The sequence below is a fragment of the Neolamprologus multifasciatus genome, chromosome 17, assembly GCF_963576455.1.
Source record: "Neolamprologus multifasciatus chromosome 17, fNeoMul1.2, whole genome shotgun sequence".
In the NCBI taxonomy this organism is placed as follows: domain Eukaryota; kingdom Metazoa; phylum Chordata; class Actinopteri; order Cichliformes; family Cichlidae; genus Neolamprologus; species Neolamprologus multifasciatus.
This window is the reverse complement of record NC_140455.1, coordinates 35563276-35587599: the sequence shown is the minus strand read 5'-3', so window position 1 is coordinate 35587599 and position 24324 is coordinate 35563276. Positions and strand designations below refer to the sequence as shown.

The 24324-nt window shown below is 39.1% G+C and overlaps 2 protein-coding genes across 6 annotated transcripts in view; both read left to right on the top strand.

Moving 5' to 3' along the window:
- Positions 1 to 24324, top strand: part of LOC146499765 (sodium-coupled monocarboxylate transporter 1-like) — an 88376-nt gene that overhangs the window by 4601 nt on the left and 59451 nt on the right. For 4 of the 5 annotated variants that reach the window (XR_014870039.1, XM_085136825.1, XM_085136823.1 and 1 more), the window contains 2 exons: positions 225 to 266; positions 369 to 928. The exons of the other annotated variant lie outside the window; for it this stretch is intronic. Coding sequence is in view for 3 of the 4 variants with exons in the window: in XM_085136825.1 (XP_084992951.1) it covers positions 225 to 266; positions 369 to 390 (64 nt within the window). In the remaining variant the exon portion in view is untranslated. Of the gene's footprint in view, positions 1 to 224; positions 267 to 368; positions 929 to 24324 lie in introns of those variants that run through there. 5 annotated transcript variants of the gene reach the window in all.
- On the top strand, positions 4384 to 18626 carry LOC146499771 (sodium-coupled monocarboxylate transporter 1-like). The gene is made up of 18 exons (XM_085136813.1): positions 4384 to 4901; positions 4982 to 6768; positions 7180 to 7299; positions 7425 to 7490; positions 7598 to 7649; positions 7741 to 7808; positions 14154 to 14192; positions 14415 to 14530; positions 14598 to 14738; positions 15173 to 15302; positions 15407 to 15495; positions 15631 to 15740; positions 16199 to 16266; positions 16437 to 16523; positions 17363 to 17577; positions 17703 to 17800; positions 17878 to 17966; positions 18049 to 18626. The coding sequence occupies exons 2-18, from the start codon at positions 6544 to 6546 to the stop codon at positions 18151 to 18153; spliced, it is 1818 nt and encodes a 605-aa protein (XP_084992939.1). The 5' UTR covers positions 4384 to 4901; positions 4982 to 6543; the 3' UTR covers positions 18154 to 18626.

The following is a 24324-nucleotide window of genomic DNA, read 5'->3' as shown; positions in this document are numbered from 1 at the left end:
ATTTTATTGGATTTTCAGTTGTTACAGACATGACTGGGGGATGGGACAGGGAGAAAGAATGAGAGAGGGAGAGAAATAAAAATAGAGGGGAGACGAGATGGTGGGTAAGGGGGGGGGGGGGGGGGGGGGGGGCGAAACAAACCTTAGGTGTTTTGTTTAACAGGCAAGCTCACGGTTGCGCACGTTTTTTTTTTTTTTTTTTTTTTTTTTTTTTTTCCCTTTAGGTCACAAAAAGACAAAGGGGGGCCGAACGGGGTGAGACCGAGGTAGGAACACAAATCCAGAGTTCTACATCAAATGACATTTACTACCCTTCTTGTTACAGTAGTTCAAAATGATTCTTGGCCTAATGAGATTCTCCCCTACAGGAGACAGATGAAGGCCATTTGAGGATGACTATGCTTAAGAGAAGAGGTGCAGAAGATTAGATGGGATCTAACGAATAGAATACTCAAAGGATTGCTTTTATGTTGTAACATTGTAATTTTTAAGCAAACCTTCAGTCACCATTTTATTCTAATGTGCCTCATGCTTACTGACCCTATGAGAACAAGCCTGCTAGATGAACACTGGCAAGATTATGAATGCATGGATCTGATTACAGCCTCTATGGTTTGCTGCAAGTCATTTCCAAAGTTTACCTGAGATTTAATATACAAACTTCTACATGGGCAACAAAGCATTGCTCTAATCCAGGTAGCTGCAGGAGTTAAAGAAAAATTTACAACTGTTTTAGTGATTGTGGTGATTTGTAGTCTTCTTGGTGTAGTTCTTGGGACATCTTTTTTTTTTTTTTTTTTTTTTTTTTTTTTGTGTGTGTTTTTATTTTTGGAGGGGTGTGGGTGCTTTTAATATACTTGTATACACATTTTAAATGTTAATCAACAAATTGGACATGCATATTCAAATATATACTGATTTGCAACAAACTTCAGCTGTGGTGTCTGTCTTTCTTGAGTAGTCGACACATTGGCAGTTTAGTACCAATGATTCCCTGACCAGGAAAATGATGCATTAACATTTTACATACACATGGATTCAAGGCAGTTTAAACTTCTGCTTAACCCTAGAACATTTTTTTTCTCCACCCAAGCAAATACATTTACATGATTTCTCTCTCCTGCAGCTGTTGGCATGTCGAGGAGACTGTGCCTTAACCAGGGAAGTCTCAAATGTCCCAGGAATGGGTGGATCGAAGACCAGCTTTCCAGTGTGAATAAGAATATTCTTTAATTCCTGCTTGTTTTTCTGTAATTTTAAAACTTACTGATCTGCTTGAAAATTGCAAAGAACAGTAATTGCAAGAATGTAGGCATTAAACCCAGAGATGGTAATCTAGGGTTTTGTTTTTGATTGGCCCTTTTTGGAGTTCAGACATTTAAGTTCAACTTGGTCAGTAACAGGAAAACTTTGAGCAGATAGTTGGGGTGCACATAGTGTTTAATTCGCTTTTCTGAGCAAACATAGTGACCCTTTTCTCCTCCCATCCTATGAGAAATATGGTCAACACTGATATGTTCATATCTCAGTTTACTGGATTTAAATTTAAACTCTTTACACTGCCATGGCAAATCATGTTAGCTTTCTTCTACAGATGTATGCAATTAGAGTGAAGTTAATCAGAGTTGAATGAACAGCAGCTAACTGTATTTTCTCTTTAGCCCATGAAGAGATCAAGGGCTGAGCAGGGTGGGACAGAGTTAAAAACACTCATCCAGAATTCTACATCAAATGACATTTACTACACTTCCTCTTTCAGTAGCCTAAAAATCAATCTTGGCCGAATAAAATTTTACTTTAATAGACAAACACCGTTTGAGGATGAAGATGCTGATCAGCTGTTCTGGAGTGGGGAACTCCCATCAATTAACTTTTTTTTATTCTTTTTGGTCCAACAGTAGTAACTTAAAGAAAGTCAAAATAAATGAACAAAATGGAAAAATGCACAATTATTCCATTTAAGAAAAATAATGCACACTGTCTTGTCTTATTATGGAACTCTACACTCAGTTCTACTGACTTTGTTTTCAGACAAGCTATCTTCTAACAGCAAGTTTATGAGTGAACTCAGACCAGCAAGTAACAGTTTACAGACATGCTACATAAAATACTTGCAATGGAGACTACAATACCCAAGTATACATTAACTGTAACCATAACTGAATTAGAACTTGATGTCTAATTCAGTGGAAAACATTTGCTAAAGGACAATAGCGTCCACCATTGCTCAGGCAGGTTGTATACATATTCAGTGTGGCAGAGCAGAATATTAGAAAAACACAATGGTACATGTACAGAGCCAATATCTGATTTAAAAACATGAGGATTTACGTGTAATCCTTCAATTTGCAGTTTGTCAAATCCAACTGAGCAATCCTTACCTTTAAATTTGACCTCTGTCCTGTCTTTTCTTATCTATAAGATAAGATAACTATATCTATAACTTTTATCTAGCAACACACTGTGCCAAAGACTGCACACAAACAGTCTGTGTTTGTTGAACTGATAGAAATGTTGTATTTGAAATTGTCTGACACTTAAAAAAAAAAAAAGTCACTCCCTTTATGCTTGCTACTCTTCATTATAGCCAGATAGATGTCGAAGTACTGCAACTGTTGTGGCAAAAACCAAACCAGAACAACGAACGCTCACCCATGTTTAACACCTGACTTTGGCATTTGTCATCACTTTTACATCCTCTGGTGATTAAAACAAACAGGACTGCCATTCATGTTTTACTGTTTAGGCTGAAATGGCTTTGATGTTTAGAGGTTCACAGTGAGGAAATATTAACTCAACCCAAATGTGTTAAAGCAAAAGTAACTGTGTTGAAAATTCAATTCAATTCAATTCAATTTTATTTATATAGCGCCAAATCACAACAAAAGTCGCCTCAAGGCGCTTCATAGATACAGAGAAAAGCCCAACAATCATATGACCCCCTATGAGCAAGCACTTTGGCGACAGTGGGAAGGAAAAACTCCCTTTTAACAGGAAGAAACCTCCGGCAGAACCAGGCTCAGGGAGGGGCGGGGCCATCTGCTGCGACCGGTTGGGGTGAGAGAAGGAAGACAGGATAAAAGACATGCTGTGGAAGAGAGACAGAGGTTAATAACAGATATGATTCAACACAGAGAGGTCTGTTCATATATAGTGAGTGAGAAAGGTGACTGGAAAGGAAAAACTCAATGCATCATGGGAATCCCCCAGCAGCCTACATCTATTGCAGCATAACTAAGGGAGGATTCAGGGTCACCTGGTCCAGCCCTAACTATATGCTTTAGCAAAAAGGAAAGTTTTAAGCCTAATCTTAAAAGTAGAGATAGTGTCTGTCTCCCAAATCCAAACTGGAAGCTGGTTCCACAGAAGAGGGGCCTGAAAACTGAAGGCTCTCCCTCCCATTCTACTTTTAAACACTCTAGGAACAACAAGTAGGCCTGCAGAGCGCGAGCGAAGTGCTCTAATAGGGTGATATGGTACTACAAGGTCATTAAGATAAGATGTGGCCTGATTATTTAAGACCTTGTATGTGAGGAGCAGGATTTTGAATTCAATTCTGGATTTAACAGGAAGCCAATGAAGGGAAGCCAAAACAGGAGAAATCTGCTCTCTCTTTCTAGTCCCTGTCAGGACTCTTGCTGCAGCATTTTGGATTAGCTGAAGGCTTTTCAGTGAGTTTTTTGGACATCCTGATAATAATGAATTGCAGTAGTCCAGCCTGGAAGTAATAAATGCATGAACTAGTTTTTCAGCGTCACTCTGAGACAGGATATTTCTAATTTTAGAGATGTTGCGCAAATGGAAGAACGCAGTCTTACATATTTGTTTAATATGTGCGTTGAAGGACATATCCTGGTCAAAAATGACTCCAAGGTTCCTCACAGTGTTACTGGAGGCCAAGGTAATGCCATCCAGAGTAAGAATCTGGTTAGATACCATATTTCTAAGCTTTTCAGCGCCGAGTACAATGACCTCAGTTTTATCTGAGTTAAGAAGCAGAAAGTTAGTGGCCATCCAAGTCTTTATGTGTTTAAGACATTCCTGCAGTTTAACTAATTGGTGTGTGTTATCTGGCTTCATGGACAGATAGAGCTGGGTGTCATCTGCATAGCAGTGAAAATGTATGCTATGTCTTCTAATGATGCTGCCTAGGGGAAGCATGTATAATGTAAACAGAATTGGTCCTAGCACTGAACCCTGTGGAACTCCATAATTAACCTCAGTGTGTGAAGAGGACTCTCCATTTACATGCACAAATTGGAGTCTATTAGATAGATATGATACAAACCACTGCAGTGAAATACCTGTAATACCTACAGCATGTAGGTATTACCTACAGCATGTAGGTATTACATGTTTACAATGTAAAGAGTAGAAAGTACAGATATTTAGTTAAAGATGTAGGGAGTAAGTGCAGACTTATTAATCATCAACACATTGGCTGCAATCTAGATTTACCTGATCAAGTGGTAAATGGCCTGTATTTGTATAGCGCTTTACTTAGTCCATATGGACACCAAAGCAAATTAGACAACATTCAGTCATTCACACACTGGTGATGGCAGCTACATTTTAGCCACAGCTGCCCTGGGGCGCACTGACAGAGGTTAGGCTGCCGGACACTGGCGCCACCGGGCCCTCTGACCACCACCAGTAGGCAACGGGTGAAGTGTCTTGCCCAAGGACACAACGACCGAGACTGTCGGAGCCGGGGCTCGAACTGGCAACCTTCCGATTACAAGACGAACTGCCAACTCTTGAGCCACGATCGCCCCAAATCAATCAAGCCAAATGTCACACTAACTGACAAACAACTGCTTCACATCTCCAGAGTGCTGATTACCTACCTGATCTATTCACTGTACATGGTGTACATGGTTAACTCTGTCCTTTGAGCACTGGTATGTGACTGAGGCTAAAGCTGAATCAGTTAATAAATCTGCATGATTAAAATGTCAGTTGTTACACGATGTTGTTGCAGGTTGCGGTATCAGAGTGTTGTGTGTTTCTATAGCTGACCTGGCATCACTTATGGGACTACTTGTTCAGGTAGTGAGAATCTTTTGATACAAGTCACAACATGAAAATACATAAATCTTAAATGTGGCCTACCAAACACTTGAACTTTTTAAACATGTGCATGTGTATATAAAGCATTTAAGGTTTCACTTTGGATGTTTTGATGAAGAATAATCATCGGTGAGGTCAGTGGAAGTCCTATGTTTGGTCTGTTTCTGTTTTACTTTTACTGGAGAAGCACAATGTTTAACCAAGTGCAATAAAGGAGGCTATAACAGTGTCTCTGCAATAACTGATTATCAAACCTTTAACACGATATCACAGAGAGCCCAGAACAAATACACGTGGTGTTCCAAATGCAAACACAGCATAATGTGCAGAAACGACCCAAATCCCAGGACAAAGAGCACGTCCCTGTCTGACATCCACCAGCCACAGCACAAGAAAGAGGTCCGTTAAACATGCATCCAGTTTTCTAAGTTTTATGTGTTTGGGTTCAAACTCGAAATTCTAAACTTTATTGTCTGTGAAGGTTCTCAGTCATCCAGGTCATCGTAGTCAAAGGAGCTTGCAAAGAAAAGCGCCTGGACTTCTTTCTCCAAGCATGACATCCCGGTGCATTTCAGACCTAGCAACACGCTCAGACAAAAACTGGTTCACCCCTAAGACAAAACGCCAAAACACAGACTTAACAATGTGGTGTATGCCGTACAGTGCAGCGAGGAATGCCCAGACCTCTACATTGGAGAGACCAAACAGCCACTTCACAAGCGCATGGCACAACATAGAAGAGCCACCTCCACAGGACAAGACTCAGCTGTCCATCTGCATCTTAAGGATAAAGGTCACTCTTTCGTGGATGCCAATGTTCACATTTTGGACAGAGAGGACAGATGGTTTGAAAGAGGAGTGAAAGAAGCATCTATGTTCACTGTGAGCGACCATCTTTGAACAGAGGCGGTGGTTTACGACACCAATTCTCTGCCATCTATAATGAAGTTTTGAGATCCCTTCCCAGACGCCTTAACGCCCACTCACATCCTGGGCCATCTGACCTCAGGAATTCGCATGATAAGGTGGGGCCAGGTTTCACAATGAACTCACCCGAAACTCTGGCTGATCGGGACCCACACCCAGTTCCACACCTTGGCTCAGGCGATTAGAGGACAATCAGGGGGTCCTTTTGTCCCTCTGTGGGGGGATACTCCCACTAGGTTTATATCTGGGACTCCCCACCATTTGACCTTAGAACTGAAGAAGCTTCTCGGATGAGAGGTGAAACGTCTTCAAGTAACTTAAAGAAGTCCAGACGCTTTTCTTTGCAAGCTCCTTTGACTCTAAACTTTATTCATTAACTTTGAGTGTCAAGTTAACCTGAAAGGACCCGTGCGCGCACCGCCTGGAGTAACTTATCTTACAGTTCAATAAAGTACCTGGAGGTGATGACACCGCCTTCCCAGTTATCTACAAAGCACTGCCTGATAAACGCTTTAGCTTCATTTCAGTTTTGCTCCGACTGATAAAATGTCCGGGGATGCTCACTTGCTCGTGGCAGCAGACTATGTGGTGTTTGCTGTCGTTCTGCTCCTGTCTGCTGCTGTTGGTTTTTATTACGCCTGGAGAAGCAGGAGACAAGGAACCTCCAGGGACTTTTTAACTGGGGGCCGAAAACTCAATGCCCTGGCTGTCTCCATGTCCCTCACTGCCAGCAACATGTCATCCGTCACTGTGCTCTCCAACCCAGCCGAGGTAACGTGTCGGGACCGTCCTGGATCTGCACTCAGCTTCCTCAGCGCACAAACATTTATTCAGAGCTTAAATTAAATTTTTATAAAATGCGTAAAACTGTGATTTCTGTGCATTAGAAGACGGCTGGAGTCAGCTAACCGAGCATTACTTTGAGTACACTGCTTTCAATTTCAACCAAATCAAATAACGTATTTAAAGTTTTCGTGTTACTCACCAGAGTTCAGCACTGTTCATATGTTGCTCCAAAGCTCGTTCAGTATCAGCAGAATCAGTGTTTCAAATGATCTCCGGCAAAGGTTCACCAGCCTGACTCTGGCACCCGGTGAAGAAACACCGTCGCCTGTGTTGTTCTTTATATGATTCTGTTTTGCTATTTTTTGTTTCCATAAATGCTTTTCAACCTGTCCGTAGGTGTATCGCTACGGAGCCATATTTGGCTATTTAAGTATTTCCTATGTAATAGCAGTGGTGTACACATCCGAGATCTTTCTCCCAGTTTTCTACAGACTGGCCATCAACAGCACATATGAGGTAACTGTGGTTTTGTTTTCAGCATTGTTACTAGCTTTGACTCTGATTTGGAGGGAGTGAGGGGAACTAGAAGTTTCATGTATCAGTATCAATATGCGTCTTTTCTCTGTCTGGTCTCTGCCAAGTATCTGGAGCTGCGTTTCAGCAGAGCCACCCGTCTCCTGGGAATGGCAGTCTTCCTTTTTAATGTAGTAAGAAGCCAGTGGTTCAATCTTTGTAGTGCTTTGACTTCTGCACATAAAACTACGTTGGTATCAGCAGAGACATGTTGTTGTGACTTTCTAACTCTTTGCCATAGTTGCTTCTCACTGGACTTGTAATTTATGCTCCAGCTCTGGCTTTGAACCAAGGTATGTCAGCTCCAGTTCACAGCAGTCAAGTTCGTAAAATGATCTTGAACAAGAGTGTTTTCCTGTTAATGAATTTTCCTTCTTTTTGCAGTGACTGGTATGAACCTGTGGGGTGGGATTATTTCGACAGCCACTGTTTGTACTTTGTATTGTGCACTGGTTAGTAAAACATTTATTACATAATGTCAGGGCTCGCAAAATCGCTAGCCCGGGCTAGCAATTTTTCCAGTCGGGCTACCAAAATCTATCTCTGTCGGGCTATCGTAGAAAGGAAAAATATATGTCAATGCTTTTGCATTCTTTCGGAAATGTAGCTGGGTAATTATGTCATTGGCATCGGTGAGCCACTGTCAATATGTGACATATTGTAATTGCGTTTGAATTTGTGCTTTTTTTTTGCTTTCACTTTGCAATTGCTCGAACTGTGTATAGAGAGCGACAGCACTGATTGGTGAGTGACGATAATTTGCGCACCCATTCCTCTGACATCGTCTTATCAATCGTTAGCTTACTATGCAAACATGACAAGTGAAATCTCCTGCAGCAAGCTTAAACATGTGAGAGGTTGATCGCGCAGAGAATCGCTGAGCGTTATGTGAGTGCCTGTGTAAAAGCAGCAGGATATATATTTTAGTTCTGCTGAGCCAAATAAGACAGGTCAGGGTAAAGAAGTGACAGCCAAAGAAAAGCTTTCCACAAAACGGAAAAGTTATGACAAATCAGACTATAAGGCAAAAAGAAAGTGCAGCTTCATGGTTTCATGGACAAAAGAATTTCAGTGGCTGCAATATGACGAGCTAAATAATAACCAGGGCTGCACATAAGTGGTCCGCAGGTGCGCATTCGCTGTCCAAATAAAAAACGCGCACAAGATAAGAAGTTGCAACGCGTGTTTGCGTACATAAGATTTTCTGGAGGAGGACAGACATTTGTTTAGAACTCTTAAAGATGTCGAAGAAGCTCCTTTAAGCAATTACTGTGATGTTCCTCCACCTCCAAAGAAATGTCAGAAGGAGTCCGAACCACAAAAGAAGCGCATATTCTCGGAAAAGTGGTTGCAGGTATGGGGCGCCGTTTGTAAAGTGAAACATGCTGAAATTAACGGCAACATTTTTCCACATTTAACTCAAAACAAGTCCTTTTTTACAACATTTAGTAAAATATTTGTAACTTTTCAAATTTAAAACAGAATTTTAAATGTTAAATCTAAATGTTAAATATTCAATCTAAATGTTAAATGTTAAATCTAAATATTATATTTAAATCTAAATCTAAATGTTAAATCTATATATTATATTTAAATCTAAATGCTAAATGTTAAATCTAAATGTTTAGGCTAACATGCAAATTTATTGCATAGATCAGCGGAAATACCAAAATAAAAGCTTTCCGAAAACCTCCGGTGCAAAAGTGTGCCGGTTAGTGATGGTAAATTTGATTCTTTTTACTGAATCGAGTTTTAATGAGTCACTCACCAAAGTGAATCGGTTTTTTTGAGTCATTTGATTTACTGAGTCAGTCAACCAGAGAGTGCAAAAAATGTACATTTTTACTCAAACTTAATTTGTTTCTCTTTTCATGTAAATCCTACTGCTAAGATGAATGATTCTAAAAGAAAACAACTATTTTATAGAGCAAAAAAGAGCAAAAACTTTTCTAAAATTAAGCAATTTCCTATCAAAATTGCTTAATTAACATTTATTTATTTTTATTTTATTTTATTTTAATATATCTTTATTTTTTATTTTATTAGTATTTTCCTTAAATGTGTTAAATATATATTTTCTCATTTAAATGTCCACTGAGCTGTGGCCAGGGGGCGGTAATGCGCCTTAACATTGGTTGCCAACCAAGAAGAAGAAGCTGTGAGCCAGGAGGGAGGGGGTGAGTGAGTGACTGTATCCCAATTCAGGCTCTGCAACCTTAAAGTATGCAGCCTCAACGATTCTCAAGGGCCGTGTACTTAAAGACCGCTAAGGCCGGAAGTGCGAGGCTTGTGAAATGGGACGGTCTAGCCTCCGTCGCGCTGCCCAGGTTGCCTAGCAACCATGATACTAACAGCTGGAAACGTTTCATACAGCTTTGTTTGACAGAAATGAAGGAGAAAATCTTTTGTTCATTTGTTTGTTTGTTTCTACATGAGCTTTAATCATTCTCTGTAAGATTAAGGTCAGCTGTTGAACGGCGTATATTTTAAAGTAAAGGCTTTAAAACCAAGTTAGTACAAACGTCACTAATGTCTCATAACTTTGCCGACATGTGGCCAACAGTAATGTTTTAATGTTCTTCATTATTAAACATTTGCACATAAATAAGTGACATAATATTCAGTACTTACTTAAAGTTTACTCTTCGGGCGCCCCTCATCCGCCGTTTTTTTTCGGCAAAATTATCCACACCCACCGCCGCGCTATGCATTCTGGGATATGTTGGGCCACGAAGTCTACACCGCCACGTTCTTAAAATTCAGGGAAATGAAGGACGCATTTGAGGGCCGCATTTCGAGCAGCCTTCGAATTGGGACAGCCTTCGTCGAGTCGCGGTGACGTAATCGGCCTTAAAATGCGGCCTTTAAGGCTGCAGACCCTGAATTGGGATACAGCCAGTGAGTGATTCGTTCGCTCTATGATTCAGCACAGGAGGGAGGGGGTGAGTGAGTCCTGAGTGATTCACTTACGATTCAGCACAGGAGGGAGGGGGTTAGTGAATCCTGAGTGATTCGCTTAGGCTTACGATTCAGCACAGGAAGGAGGGGGTTAGTGAGTGAGTGATTCGTTCGCTCTATGATTCAGCACAAGAGGGAGGGGGTGAGTAGCTCAAATGTGCTGTTAGCATGTTAGCAGAGCAATGCTACTGTGAACCGAGGAGCTATTTTCTTGATGTGAGCTTCTACTCAGGGTTTTTTCTTCCAGTTCAGAGCAGACATATTTTTTGTTACGATACTGGATGTTGTGTTTTTCTCCACAATTTTAATTATATGCTAGATACATTGCTGCTAACAGCAACAGGGATGAGTCAGTGAGTCAGTTGGGCTTGTGAATCATGATTCATGAGTCAGTAAAGTGATTCGCGAGTATTGAACGATTCATTCATGATTCGCGCATCACTAGTGCCGGTAGTGGTCAGACACGTTCTCACTCCCTAACTGTAATAATTTTCGCTAGGTGACAAATTGTCAAGATTTTATGCTTTCGGGTATCCAACACGTTCCTAAATGTTCATTCAAATGTTCGTTCATTTTCTAAAAATCGCTTTGGAAAACACTATTTTACATCATTTAACTGCTAGTTAAGGTTAAGAATAAGGTTATGGTTAGGGATAAGGTTAGGTTTAGGGCTGGAACACATGGCGGGTAGTGATGGGATTTCCGGCTCTTTTTAGAGATCCGGCTCTTTCGGCTCGGCTCACTAAAAAGAGCCAGCTCTTTCGGCTCCGAACCGGCTCTTCAGGTTGTTTTGCTGCTTTAATTAATTTATTATTAACAATGATATAAAATTATGCACAAAAGGAATTACTAACGTAAAAAAAAGTGGTTTTATTTATATATGTTTATATATAAATATATGCCATGGCCCCTAGAGACAAAGCACGTACAAACTCCAAAACACATTTCTAGCATGAACTGAACTTCCAAAGCAGAGCTACTAGATCACTTAAATTACACAATTGAAAGCATGTGTGTATTGTTTGTGTATTTATACACAGGCACTCATATATATTCAAATAATTTTTAAAAAAGTTCATTTACCTGTTACTACCACACACCAAATCGGGTCGTTGGTACTTGCTGGCTTGTGTAGCCACTAGGTAATAAAAGCTCAACACTGTGCCCAGCATCCTGGAGCACTTCTGTTGTATTTTGTACGTGTTTTGAGTTTTTACGTGCTTCGGAGTTTTTACATTTTTACGTGCTTCGGAGTTTGTACGTGCTTCGGAGTTTGTACGTGCTTCGAAGTTTGTACGTGTTTTTACGTGTTTTGGAGTTTGTACGTGATTTGAAGTTTGTATGTGCTTTGTCTCTAGGGGCTGTAAATATACTTTTATTTATTCACTCCACATAAAATGTAATAAATAAATCATATAATACAAAAATCAACTATTCACATTTCAAATTTTAACTATTTAAATTTTCAGCTTTTTCCTTTTACAAATTTAAAGTGAAACAACACAAAACACTACAAACCACAACACAATTAAATATAAATTAAAACATGAAAACAACAAAAAGATGCATATTCTCTGTCATATGGACCTGCATGAATAAACTTTCTGAATCCTTTATCATCTGCAACTGAAAATAGTTGTGGATGATTACTATACCTTTCTAATGTGACGTTGTTGTCCCTGGCTTTCTTTCTCTCTCTCCGGCTCTGTTCCTGTGCTACTGAGTGTAACTACCGCCCCTCCCCCCTCTGCCCAGCGTAAAGCACCAGGCTCGCGTGCAGAGTGAAGCGGAAAAAAAAGTGCGAGAGAGAGGCTGAGAGAAAGAAAAAAAAAAAAAAAACCCACGTGACGGCTCGCGATAAGGAGCCGGCTCGCGTCGTTCACGTCAAAGAGCCGGCTCTAAGAGCCATTTCGTTCGCGAACGACCCATCACTAATGGCGGGACCGTCATTCCACTGGAATTCAGCCATAACCCGGCACGGACCATGAGAAAGCACGTCCGGCGATTTAGCTGAAAACATCGGAAGATCTGTTTTGTCGGCCATCCAAAGGTTCAGCAGTAGTGCACTCTTAGCAGCTGCAGTCTCCACTTCACAATCGCTGCAGCACATGTCCAGCAAAATCGCTGGACATGCTCGTAGGCAAGAAGTGAAGCAGCACATGGCGGGGAGAAGTGAGGGGGAGAGCAGACACAATTTTGCACCGGAGGTTTTCGGGAAGCTTTTATTTTGGTATTTCCGTTGATCCGTACAATAAATTTGCATGTTAGCCTAAATATTTCGTTTTCTGTAACATTTAGATTTAAATATAACATTTAGATTTAAATATAACATTTAGATTTAAATATAACAATTAGATTTAACATTTAACATTTAGATTTAACATTTAGATTTAAATATAATATTTAGATTTAATATTTAACATTTGATGAAAAGTTAGAAATATTTTACTAAATGTTGTAAAAAAAAATTACTCGAAAAAACATGTTTTTGTAAGGTTTTGAGCTAAATGTGGGAAAAATGTTGCCGTTAATTTCAGCATGTTTCACTTTACAAACGGCGCCCCATATGCAGGAGGTGAGCTGACTTCAAACAAATGATGAACGCACAGAGATGTGGTGCAGAATGTGCCGTGAAAATCCCACTCTAGCGGACAAAAACACTGCCTTTTATATGGACGCAAACGCGCGCTGCAACTTCTTATCTGGTGCGCGTCTTTTATTTTGACAGCGAATGCGCACATGCGGACAACTTATGTGCACCCGTGTAAATAACATAATGTTCTACCGGGTGTGTTGTTGGTTTTCCCTCGATTTCTGAGTCGACAAGCGCCTTTGTTACTGGGACCAGTAATTTTAAGAAAGTCCCATTAGAACCCATGAGAAATGCAAGAAATGCATTATTGCTTAGTCTGCAATATCTTTCCCAGAACAAACACCAATTGCAAATAACAAACTAAAAATAAACCTGAAAATCAGTTTAAAACAGCGTACTATGTTGCAAAGAGTGAACTACCACTGGCAAAATTTAGCAGTCTTTGCGAACTTCAAAAAGCAAATGGCCTAGATCTTGGTTCCACTTGTGTCTTACCCGTGACTTCAGCGGAAATTTCAAATTCAGGATCTGACACAGACTGATTCATGTTCTACACGGTTCTTACAAGTTCATAGAAATTTCTGTTCAATTAGAACCAAGTATTTGAGTTGATGATTGTCATTTTTATACAATGTTGTAATTTGTTTTTAACAATTTTTTGATTAATGTTTTGTTTCCTTTACAATATTATACTTTAATGTATAATATTGTAACGGAACAAAACAGGAAACAAAACATCAATCAAAAAATTGCTCTCTTTTTTATTCGGGCTACTTAAATTTATTTTGGGCTATAAAAAACTGAAGAGTCCCTGCCCAAAGGGCTACCAGGGATTTTGAAATTGAATTTCATTCATGGGTAATCTAGGACTTCAGCTTTTCAACAGTCTTCACAAAAAATGTGACTCTTCAGACAGGACAAATTTCCACTTTGCTCCACTGCAGATTAAACAGAGGTATACAGCTGTCTGTGGATGCATTAGTTGTTATTAATCTCTGGCACTTTTCCATAGCTTGTCCTTTGTCCTGTCCCCCCCCCCCCCCCCCCCCCCCCCCCCTTATTAATGTACTTGTTACTGAAAAAAGTAACGTCGTTAGTGACGCCGTTATTCCCATCACTGGTGCTTTCTGAAAATGTTCTACTACAGAATACGGTCACATATTTCCAAGTTATGCATTCTGTTCATAAATACAGCTTCCTAACCTTTTTGACAGAGATTTTTCTTGTTTTGTGGCGTTTGTTACAGGGTGGCCTGAAAGCTGTGGTGTGGACAGATGTTGTTCAGGTAGGGTTCTGCAGAAAATAAAATGAAAAAAATACACAAATGCCCTCCAAATAGTTGTGGTAGATGGCTGCCCCTCCCACCACAACCACATTTGAGTCATGTCTTCATTCTTTGCAGTATTCATGTAAATTAGCAAGAATTTGATAACTGGGACCAAAATCTATCAACATAGTTACAGAATACAGATCTGCCAACCAAACAAATCTCTGATTTTTCTTCTAGATTGGAATAATGTTTGCAGGCTACATGTCTGTTATAATCAAATGTGTGATCTTAAAAGGAGGAATCTCCACTATCTTGTCAGATGCCCAAGAAGGAGGAAGAATTAACTTTGTGGAGTGAGTATATGTGTGTGTGTGTGTGTGTGTGTTATACTTAAATCATCCTTTTATTGTGTAATTCCAGCTTTGACATAAACCCTCTGAGAAGACACACTTTTTGGACACTAGTCATTGGAGGGGCATTTGGTTGGAGTGCAGTTTATGGGACCTACCAACCTCAAGTTCAGAGATACAACTCCTGCAAGAGCATTAAACATGCCAGATTGTGAGTGATTCAAAGGAATGTATTCCTTCCTTCCTGTTTAGCTTGCAAAACACAAACTAATCAGGCAGGGCACAGATGACCAGCAAGCTAAAACCAAGAATCTTGTTGCGGTGAGGCCACAGTGATAACCATTAAACTGTTTTAATAGAGAATTAATGCAAATACATTGTACAAGGTTCCACATAGTAATAAATTAAGAAAACAACGATATATGACACGTCTATTTCCACATCTATGTAAATTCTGATTCAGCCAAAGGCACTACATTGGTGGGGTTTGCTGGCAAATGACACGTTCTTATCGTAAACTCAGAAAAGATAGCTATGATAAATGATGACATCATCAGCATACAGTGATAGGAAATATAATCTCGTTTGCTATGCTACACTGATTTTTGTATGCATACTTCCCTTCTTCGTGTTGTGTTTTTTCAGAGCTCTGTTCATCAACGTGTTAGGCCTAGCTTGCACCCTGACATCGTCAGTGATTTCAGGGCTGTGTCTTTATTCGTTCTATAAGAACTGTGACCCATGGAAAGCTGGACAAATTTCTTCACCTGATCAGGTACATACACATAAACAAAGAAAACGAAGGATGTACCAACAGTGCCACTGTTTTTATTCAAGTGTTTTTGTGATCTTTCAATAAAGTTTTTTTTCCCTTTACAGCTGTTGCCTTATTTGGTGATGGATATCTTGGCAGATCACCAAGGTCTTCCAGGACTATTTTTTGCTGCAGTATATAGTGCCTCTCTGAGGTTCATACAACATAATTTGTTATATTTTTATTCATCTGATGAATGATGCCTGTAACATTTAAAGTTGTGCCACATTTAAAGTCTCAGTAATGTCCATTACTCCAAAGTAAACATGGTTCATTTGTTCATGTTCAGCACAGTTTCTACTGCAATCAACGCAATGGCTGCAGTGACCATGGAGGACCTGATCAAACCACGCATTGAACTGTCTGAGAAAAAGCTGCTCTTAATCTCCAAAGGGCTGAGTAAATAATAAGTTATCTGTTGTTTGTTTATAATATACAGTGGGGCAAAAGAGTATTTAGTCAGCCACCAATTGTGCAAGAGAGGCCTGTAATTTTCATCATAGGTATATCTCAACTATGAGAGACAAAATGAGAAAACCTTGTGAAGATTTACAGAAAACGTTTGACCCCTGTCATTGCCAACAAAGGGTATATAACAAAGTATTGAGATGAACTTTTGTTGTTGACCAAATACTTATTTTCCACCATAATTTGCAAATAAATTCTTTAAAAATCTATGATGAAAATTACAGTCCTCTCATGTTTTTAAGTGGGAGAACTTGTAAAATTGGTGGCTGACTAAATGCTTTTTTGCCCCAGTGTAAACTGCATGTTATGTTAGATTAAACTAATCTCTGTTTTGTGGATGCGGCTGGTAGTCGATAAAAATGTCATTTTGTGATGTGATGTTTTTGCAGGTGTGTTTTTTGGAATTGTATGCGTTGCCATGGCTGGACTGGCATCACTCATGGGACATATGATGCAGGTAGAGAGATCTGTTAATGCAGAGCTGTCAATGTTTTCAGGCAAACAAATCCAGGAACGTTGTTGTTGTTTATTAGAAAGCATGTTAGTTACATAAATAAGTACATTTTTCACCTCAGTAAATACGACCATTTTCAAAGTGTTTTTTGAGCTGCAGGTCTCTTCAAACAGGCAGTGTCCATCATTGGTGGGGTCACTGGGGGTCCTTTACTCGGTCTGTTCAGTTTGGGTGTCCTCTGTCCATTTGTCAACTCCAAAGTAAGTCCATTCTCATTTTGGTATTTTCATTTGAAAATTTCTACCTCCAGGGATCTCAAAATCTGGCCAAAATCAGCCCTTGGTAGCATGAAAGAATCGACATTTGTATCATTGTTTCAACTGTATTGCATCAACCTGTCATCGTATAACATAGTGCAGGGAGCATTTTTTATTTACAGCATTGTATTTACAGTATAAAAAGTCACCCTTATTAATGTTCAATGTTTAAAAAATGTTAATGGCATAAAAAAAAATAACAATTACCAAATAACTTTAAAAACCAACTATAATCTTCATATGTTTTTTTTATTTATTTTTGTTTGTTTGTTTGTTTTTACTGCATAGCTGTAAAACCCCATCAACTGACCCTGTTCAGTGGAACCAACTCGCAGGATTTTATAATTTGTTGAGATTGATTTTATTGAACTTATTGTTAGGATTGGATCAGGTGCTGAGCCGTCTCTTGGTTGCACGGCGTTGATGGGGGCTTGCTGGTTGAGCATTTCTTCTTCACTCACCTTTTTCCACTCTCTGTGGTTACACACCACTTTGTAACAAATCATTAGTTATTATTCATCATTTGGTTATAATCCATCTCTCTGGATTGTAGGGTCTTTACCTTACAATAGAAAGTGCCTCCAACCAAGTTTTGTTGTGATTTGGAACTGTATAAATGAACTCAGAAATCATCTGTTTTCGCTTACATAGTTCTGCTGTCAAACTGAAAATAATATTGAAAAATGAGCCTGAGCGTTGAGTGACACTCGACTCTGACAAACATTTTTGACTATTGGTCTATGTAATATATATTTCATGAAGCTCCTTATATTTGTCCACAGGGAGGCCTATGGGGCTTCGTGGCAGGTTTGGCTGCAGGTGTGTCTGTGACCATTGGAGAATTGATATCCCCTTCTCCTCCTGAGATGACCCGACCTCTCTCGCTGAGCACTGAGGGTTGTAACTTTACTACTGGTGGCAGTCTCAACTGGACTACCCCACTGCCAACAGAACCAAGTCTTTTTACCATAACCCCAGGACAGAATACTGATGACATGTAAGTGTGGTTCAGTGTGTGTTAGATCAATTAATATAATATTGCCTGGTGAGATGGGATGACTGAGCTTTCCTATAATATAAATAAAGGCCATATGAGAAAAAAAGAATCTCTCTCACCACCAGACATGCGGTTCAGTGGCACTCTCCATCCTACCTTTATTTCGTTGTCATTGGAGGTTTAACATCTGTTATTGTTGGAATAATCATCAGTCTCTTGACAGGTAAGAAAAAAAGAAAAGATTTTGCCATTGGAACTGTGATATCATTTTCTTATTGTTTCTTCCACTTATCATTTCAGGGGGATTGAGGGAGACGGTGGACCCGAGACTTATGCTAATGAAAGAAGACACTCTTTCTTATCACCTGTTCAAACGTGTCAAAGACGGGGTACGTGCTGAAGAGCAAAGGTATCAAAAGCAACAGACTGAAGACAGGTGCTCAATTCTGTCTTGTACTTTTCCTTCCTTAGGTCATGGGAGGAACAGACAATGTTGGTCAGCCAAACAAGGAGGATGGAAACAATAATCCTGCACATGGGGAAATTGACAACGATACCTGTGTCTCATCTTTTTAACAACCGATACACCTGAAGAATCTCATGACAGAGCTGCTGCAAAGCTCAAATCCAGGATTGTAATCATCTGACTTCATAAGAAATGAGACCAAAGGAACTGAGTTGCCAGCGAGACAATAATGTTTTTATTTTTCCAGTGATTCTGTAAAAAGTTGCCCTCCTCTGACCAGGAGGGCAAAGCAGACTTTGCTCACTTCATGTACCAGCCAGAGATGCTGAAACATCCACAGGATACAATCCACACAAACAGTTTAGGTGATGAATACATGATGATGTTATTTATTACTGAGTCATAAAGCTTTTTTAGCTTTGGTTTATTAACCCAAATGCCAAGAAACTCTGAAAGCTACAGTAATGGTGAAAAGAAATGACACCCTCTTTAATGGTATGGTTTTACATATTAGAGCAGCAAAAAATAATCTAGTGCTTAATGTATCTTAAAATTAATAAAATGCAACATCAGATGAACGACATCTGAAGCACATACTGCATCATTTTATATCTGACAAAAACTAATCCACAATGCAGATTCAATGTGCGAAAAATTAAATACACCCATACTAAATCTGTAGGAATTAGCAGGGTGTGTAGCAACGGTGTGCTCCTAATTAAAAGCATTTGATTAACTGATTATCAGCAAGTGTGACCACCTCTATAAAAACAGAAGCTTACAGGTCTGGAGCAGTGAGGTATTATGGGCTCAAAAAGTGGTCATAAATATTTTGTATTTGTAAATCAGTTTTGTATTTGTAAATCAGGATTTGTATGTGTAAAAAGAATTTGTGTGTGCGTAAAAAAGATTTGTGTGTGGACTTAGCCAAAAAAACCCAAAAAATCCTGCAAGTTACAAGTACGAATTTTGACCCTATTTTTCTTCCTTTCATCTGATTGGTCAATGTTATGTCAATCACAAATGTAACAATCCAATCAGAGAAAATTGGCCGCTTGGCTCTGTGGGTTTTTGCAGCAGCTCTACCTGTACTAGATGCACCAGCTCCTTGTCGTTTCTATCTCTGACTTTATGTCCTCTACAAGAGTTTCTGTTTTTTTGCTAGTTCTTCAAATGTTCAATAAAAACATGTATGCTAATCAAGGGCGTAGATTTGGTTTTGGCGTTGGTGGGGACAGATGATTCAACCACCGAACCCTGCCCTGTTTCTTTTTTTTCCCTTTTTTGTCTTTGCTTCTTGATAAAAAAATAAAAATAAAAAAAGGAGAAATATACTTGCCTACATATGCTATTCTACATGCTTTTAAACCATTTAAAATTACAATTCATAGTTTTATATGTGAATTATATAATGTTAAATTACTATTAAACAAATGACTGACTAAGTATTTTAGAGTTTACTTTACTTCAGCCATATTTCATATAAATAAGGTATCATACAAAAATAAAAAATAGCTTCAAATACAGTCATGACAATAAAAGAATATGACTTTAAGGACTTAACAACATTACTTCAGTTATAATACACCAACATCTGTTATATTTTGGCACTAAGGGAACACTGAATGACCTGGTGGGTTTTGTCCATAAAACTACTCGTCTAAGATTACCACAAAGTAACAGATCTCTCAGCAAAATTATGCAACATTTTAGGCACTGTTGCCCCGATCAAATCAGTGAGCTGGGATTTTCTATTCTAAACATGAACTACTGTTACAGCAACAGACATGGACTACTGGTGACCCACACAACAACTCAATGTCCACTATGTGAAGCAGCCAAACACATGCCTTCTGCTCTCGTTAACTGAGATAAACTGCTGGCATATTGGTTTTACATCTATACTGTCCAGTCTCTCCTGGTGGACATACAGCAGCATTGTTTAATCTAATTTGAGTCATTGTTGACCTTAGCCATCTTTTTAGTCTTCTGAGAGCACTGAAGCTTCTTTCAGCCTCAGTACTTGCGTTTTATCCTCAGATTACAATTATTATTATTCTGTGCTTGATGTGCCTCACCTTTGGCCCTGGCTCTTCCCCTCTGACTGCACTAGGACATATTGCCACCTGATAAAATAACACATTGATTCGTGCCATATGAAAAGTGAGACGTGTCAATTCAGAGTCTTTGTCAAATATACACTAATGAAACAATTTACATCATCAGTCAGTCACCTGTGACCTCACCTCTTCACCTCTGTCCGAGCTACAACATGGCAGAGCTGCCTCTGTCACCTGATGAATAACAGTGAGACATTCCAAATACATGCAGTCACACATGTGCTTCAAATACAGTCATGAACCAACAAGTCATCATCCAATTTCACCTGTGATCTTGTATCACCATTGTTGGTTGGAATATTTGCAAAATCATGACTACCTCATGATATTTTGTCTCAAAAATTAACCCTATGAGTATGTCAGTACCATTAGGATGAAATTATTGTGTCACCAACATTTTAATGTTAGATGTATAATTTTAACAGCCTCTGTAAACTAATATCCTGGCTCGCTCGAGGCTGCTGTTTTCTCTGACAGTTTCAATCAAAATTAGAAATGCTGCTCTGAGACTGAGAGAACTAATAGTGCTGCCTGTTGTGCAGTTAGTTTCCAAAACACGTTATTCATGGGTACATACAGTTTTAGACTGATGTGGGCCAAAGCCTAGCATAGCCTGTAACGTTATTATGACGGACACATTTTATGAGTTAATTTGGCTTTAAGTGACTTGCAGGTTTCTTTGAAAAATACTTTTTTATATCCAGGTTCTTCCTTTTTGCTGCCGTCCTCCTCTCTAGTGATGGGTCGTTCGCGAACGAAATGGCTCTTAGAGCCGACTCTTTGAAGTGAACGACGCGAGCCGGCTCCTTATTGGGAGCCGTGAGGTTTTTTTTGTTTTTTTTTCTGTTTCTCTCACCGTCTCTCTCGCCCTTTTTTCCGCTAAACTCCGCACGCGCGGCCTGTACCTTGCGCTGGGCAGAGGGGGGAGGGGCGTAAGTTACACTTGCAGTAGCACAGGACCAGAGCCAGAGAGAAAGAGAGCAAGGGACAACAACGTCACATTAGAAAGGTATAGTAATCATCCACTATTTTCAGTTGCAGATGATAAAGGATTCAGAAATCATGCAGGCCCATATGACAGAGAATGTGCATCTTCTTTTTGTTTTAATATTTTAATATATATTTAATTGTGTTGTGGTTTGCAGTGTTTTGTGTTGTTTCACGTTAAATTTATTTAAAAGGAAAAAGCTGAAAATTTAAATAGTTAAAAGTTTAAAATGTAAATAGTTGTTCTTTGTATTATATGATTTATTTATTACATTTTATGTGGAGTGAATAAATAAAGTATATTTATGGTGGCCCTTAGAGACAAAGCACGTACAAACTCCAAAACATGTAAAAACTCCAAAACGCGTAAAAACTCAGACGCACTTACAAACCCCGAAGCATGTACAAACTCCAAAACACGTAAAAACTCAGAAGCACGTACAAACTCCAAAACACGTAAAAACTCAGAAGCACGTACAAACTCCAAAACACGTAAAAACTAAGAAGCACGTACAAACTCAGAATCACGTACAAAAGACAACAGAAGTGCTCCAGGATGCTAGGGTGCAGTGTTGAGCTTTTGTTACCTAGTGGCTACACAAGCCAGGAAGTATCAACAACCGGATTTGGTGTGTGGTAATAACAGGTAAATTAATTTTATTTTTAAATTATTTGAATAAATATGAGTGCTTGGCTATAAATACACAAACAATACGCACATGCTTTCAATTGTGTAATTTAAGTGATCTGGGTAGCTCTGTTTTGGAAGTTCAGTTAACGCTAGAAATGTGTTTTGGAGTTTGTACGTGCTTTTTGGAGTTTGTATATGCTTTAGAGTTTGTACGTGCTTTGTCTCTAGGGGCCATATATAAACATATATAAATAAAACCACTTTTTTTTTACATTAGTAATTCCTTTTCTGCATAATTTTATATTATTGTTAATGATTAAATAATTAAAGCAACAAAACAACCTGAAGAGCCGGTTCGGAGCCGAAAGAGCCGGCTCTTTTTAGTGAGCCGAGCCGAAAGAGCCGGATCTCTAAAAAGAGCCGGAAATCCCATCACTACTCCTCTCCTCCTCGCAGCGCAGGCTTGCCGCTGCTAAAACTAAACAGAGCTCCCTGAAAGGCTCGGCCAATCACATTGGCTATATTTGTCACATGACGTAGCACTCCAGTAGAGAACGTAATTTAACTCTTTCTGCACCGCTGGGTGAATGAGACGCTGACAGATCTTTTTTTTTTCTTTCTATCGGGTTAGTTTTTCTTTACTGGAATAGATCAAATTATTGGTGGGGACAATTCAATAATCGTTGAATATTGGTGGGGACCCTTGATACAGGGACTTCCACAGCCTTCCAACAGCGCTGCGGACCGCGGGGGGGGAAGGAAGGGGGGCAGTGTTTTGGAAATGACAGTCTTGATTACAAAGCTTTCTTCGTTATGAATTAGCATACATGTTTTTATTGAACATTTGAAGAACTAGCAAAAAAACCCAGAAACTCTTGTAGAGGACATAAAGTCAGAGATAGAAACGACAAGGAGCAGGTGCATCTAGTACAGGTAGAGCTGCTGCAAAAACCCACAGAGCCAAGCAGCCAATTTTCTCTGATTGGATTGTTACATTTGTGATTGACATGACATTGACCAATCAGATGAAAGGAAGAAAAATAGGGTCAAAATTCGTACTTGTAACTTGCAGGGTTTTTTTTGTTTTTTTGGCTAAGTCCACACCCAAATCTTTTTTACGCACACACAAATTCTTTTTACAATTTCTTTTTCCAGCCTTAAAACGTGGGTTTCACCTATCGCAGGTTATTTTTAGAACGTAACTCTCGCGATAAACGAGGGATCACGGTATTTCAAAGAAAACGTTTCACCAGATGAGTTACCCCAGTGTTTACACGGAGGTGTCCAGATTGTAACATTCATAATTTGTACAAGAGGTTGTGTGATTTTTTTGTTTTTAAAGCAGCTGTCTTTCTGTCAACTGACTGAAGCTTATTTAATGTAATGTAGTTTTTAAATGTATCTCTTTTTTCTTTTTCGTTTTTTTCTTTTTTTCTTTTTTTTTTTTTGCGGGGGGGTGGGGGGGGCTGTCCCGTTTTGGTTCTTTAGCCGCTAGTGATGGGATTTCCGGCTCTTTTTAGAGATCCGGCTCTTTCGGCTCGGCTCACTAAAAAGAGCCGGCTCTTTCGGCTCCGAACCGGCTCTTCAGGTTGTTTTGTTGCTTTAATTATTTAATCATTAACAATAATATAAAATTATGCAGAAAAGGAATTACTAATGTAAAAAAAGTGGTTTTATTTATATATGTTTATATATGGCCTCTAGAGACAAAGCACGTACAAACTCTAAAACACATTTCTAGCGTTTACTGAACTTCCAAAACAGAGCTACCCAGATCACTTAAATTACACAATTGAAAGCATGTGTGTATGGTTTGTGTATTTATACACAAGCACTCATATATATTCAAATAATAAAAAAAAAAAAAAAAAGTTTATTTACCTGTTACTACCACACACCAAATCCGGTTGTTGATACTTGCTGGCTTGTGTAGCCACTAGGTAACAAAAGCTCAACACTGCGCCCTAGCATCCTGGAGCACTTCTGTTGTCTTTTGTACGTGATTCTGAGTTTGTACATGCTTCTGAGTTTTTACGTGTTTTGGAGTTTGTACGTGCTTCTGAGTTTTTACGTGTTTTGGAGTTTGTACGTGCTTCTGAGTTTTTACGTGTTTTGGAGTTTTTACGTGCTTCTGAGTTTTTACGTGTTTTGGAGTTTGTACGTGCTTCTGAGTTTTTACGTGTTTTGGAGTTTGTACATGCTTAGGAGTTTGTACGTGTTTTGGAGTTTGTACGTGCTTTGTCTCTAAGGGCCACCATAAATATACTTTATTTATTCACTCCACATAAAATGTAATAAATAAATCATATAATACAAAGAACAACTATTTACATTTTAAACTTTTAACTATTTAAATTTTCACCTTTTCCCTTTTGAACAAACTTAACGTGAAACAACACAAAACACTTGCAAACCACAACACAATTAAATATTAATTAAAATATTAAAACAAAAAGAAGATGCACATTCTCTGTCATATGGGCCTGCATGATTTCTGAATCCTTTATCATCTGCAACTGAAAATAGTGGATGATTACTATACC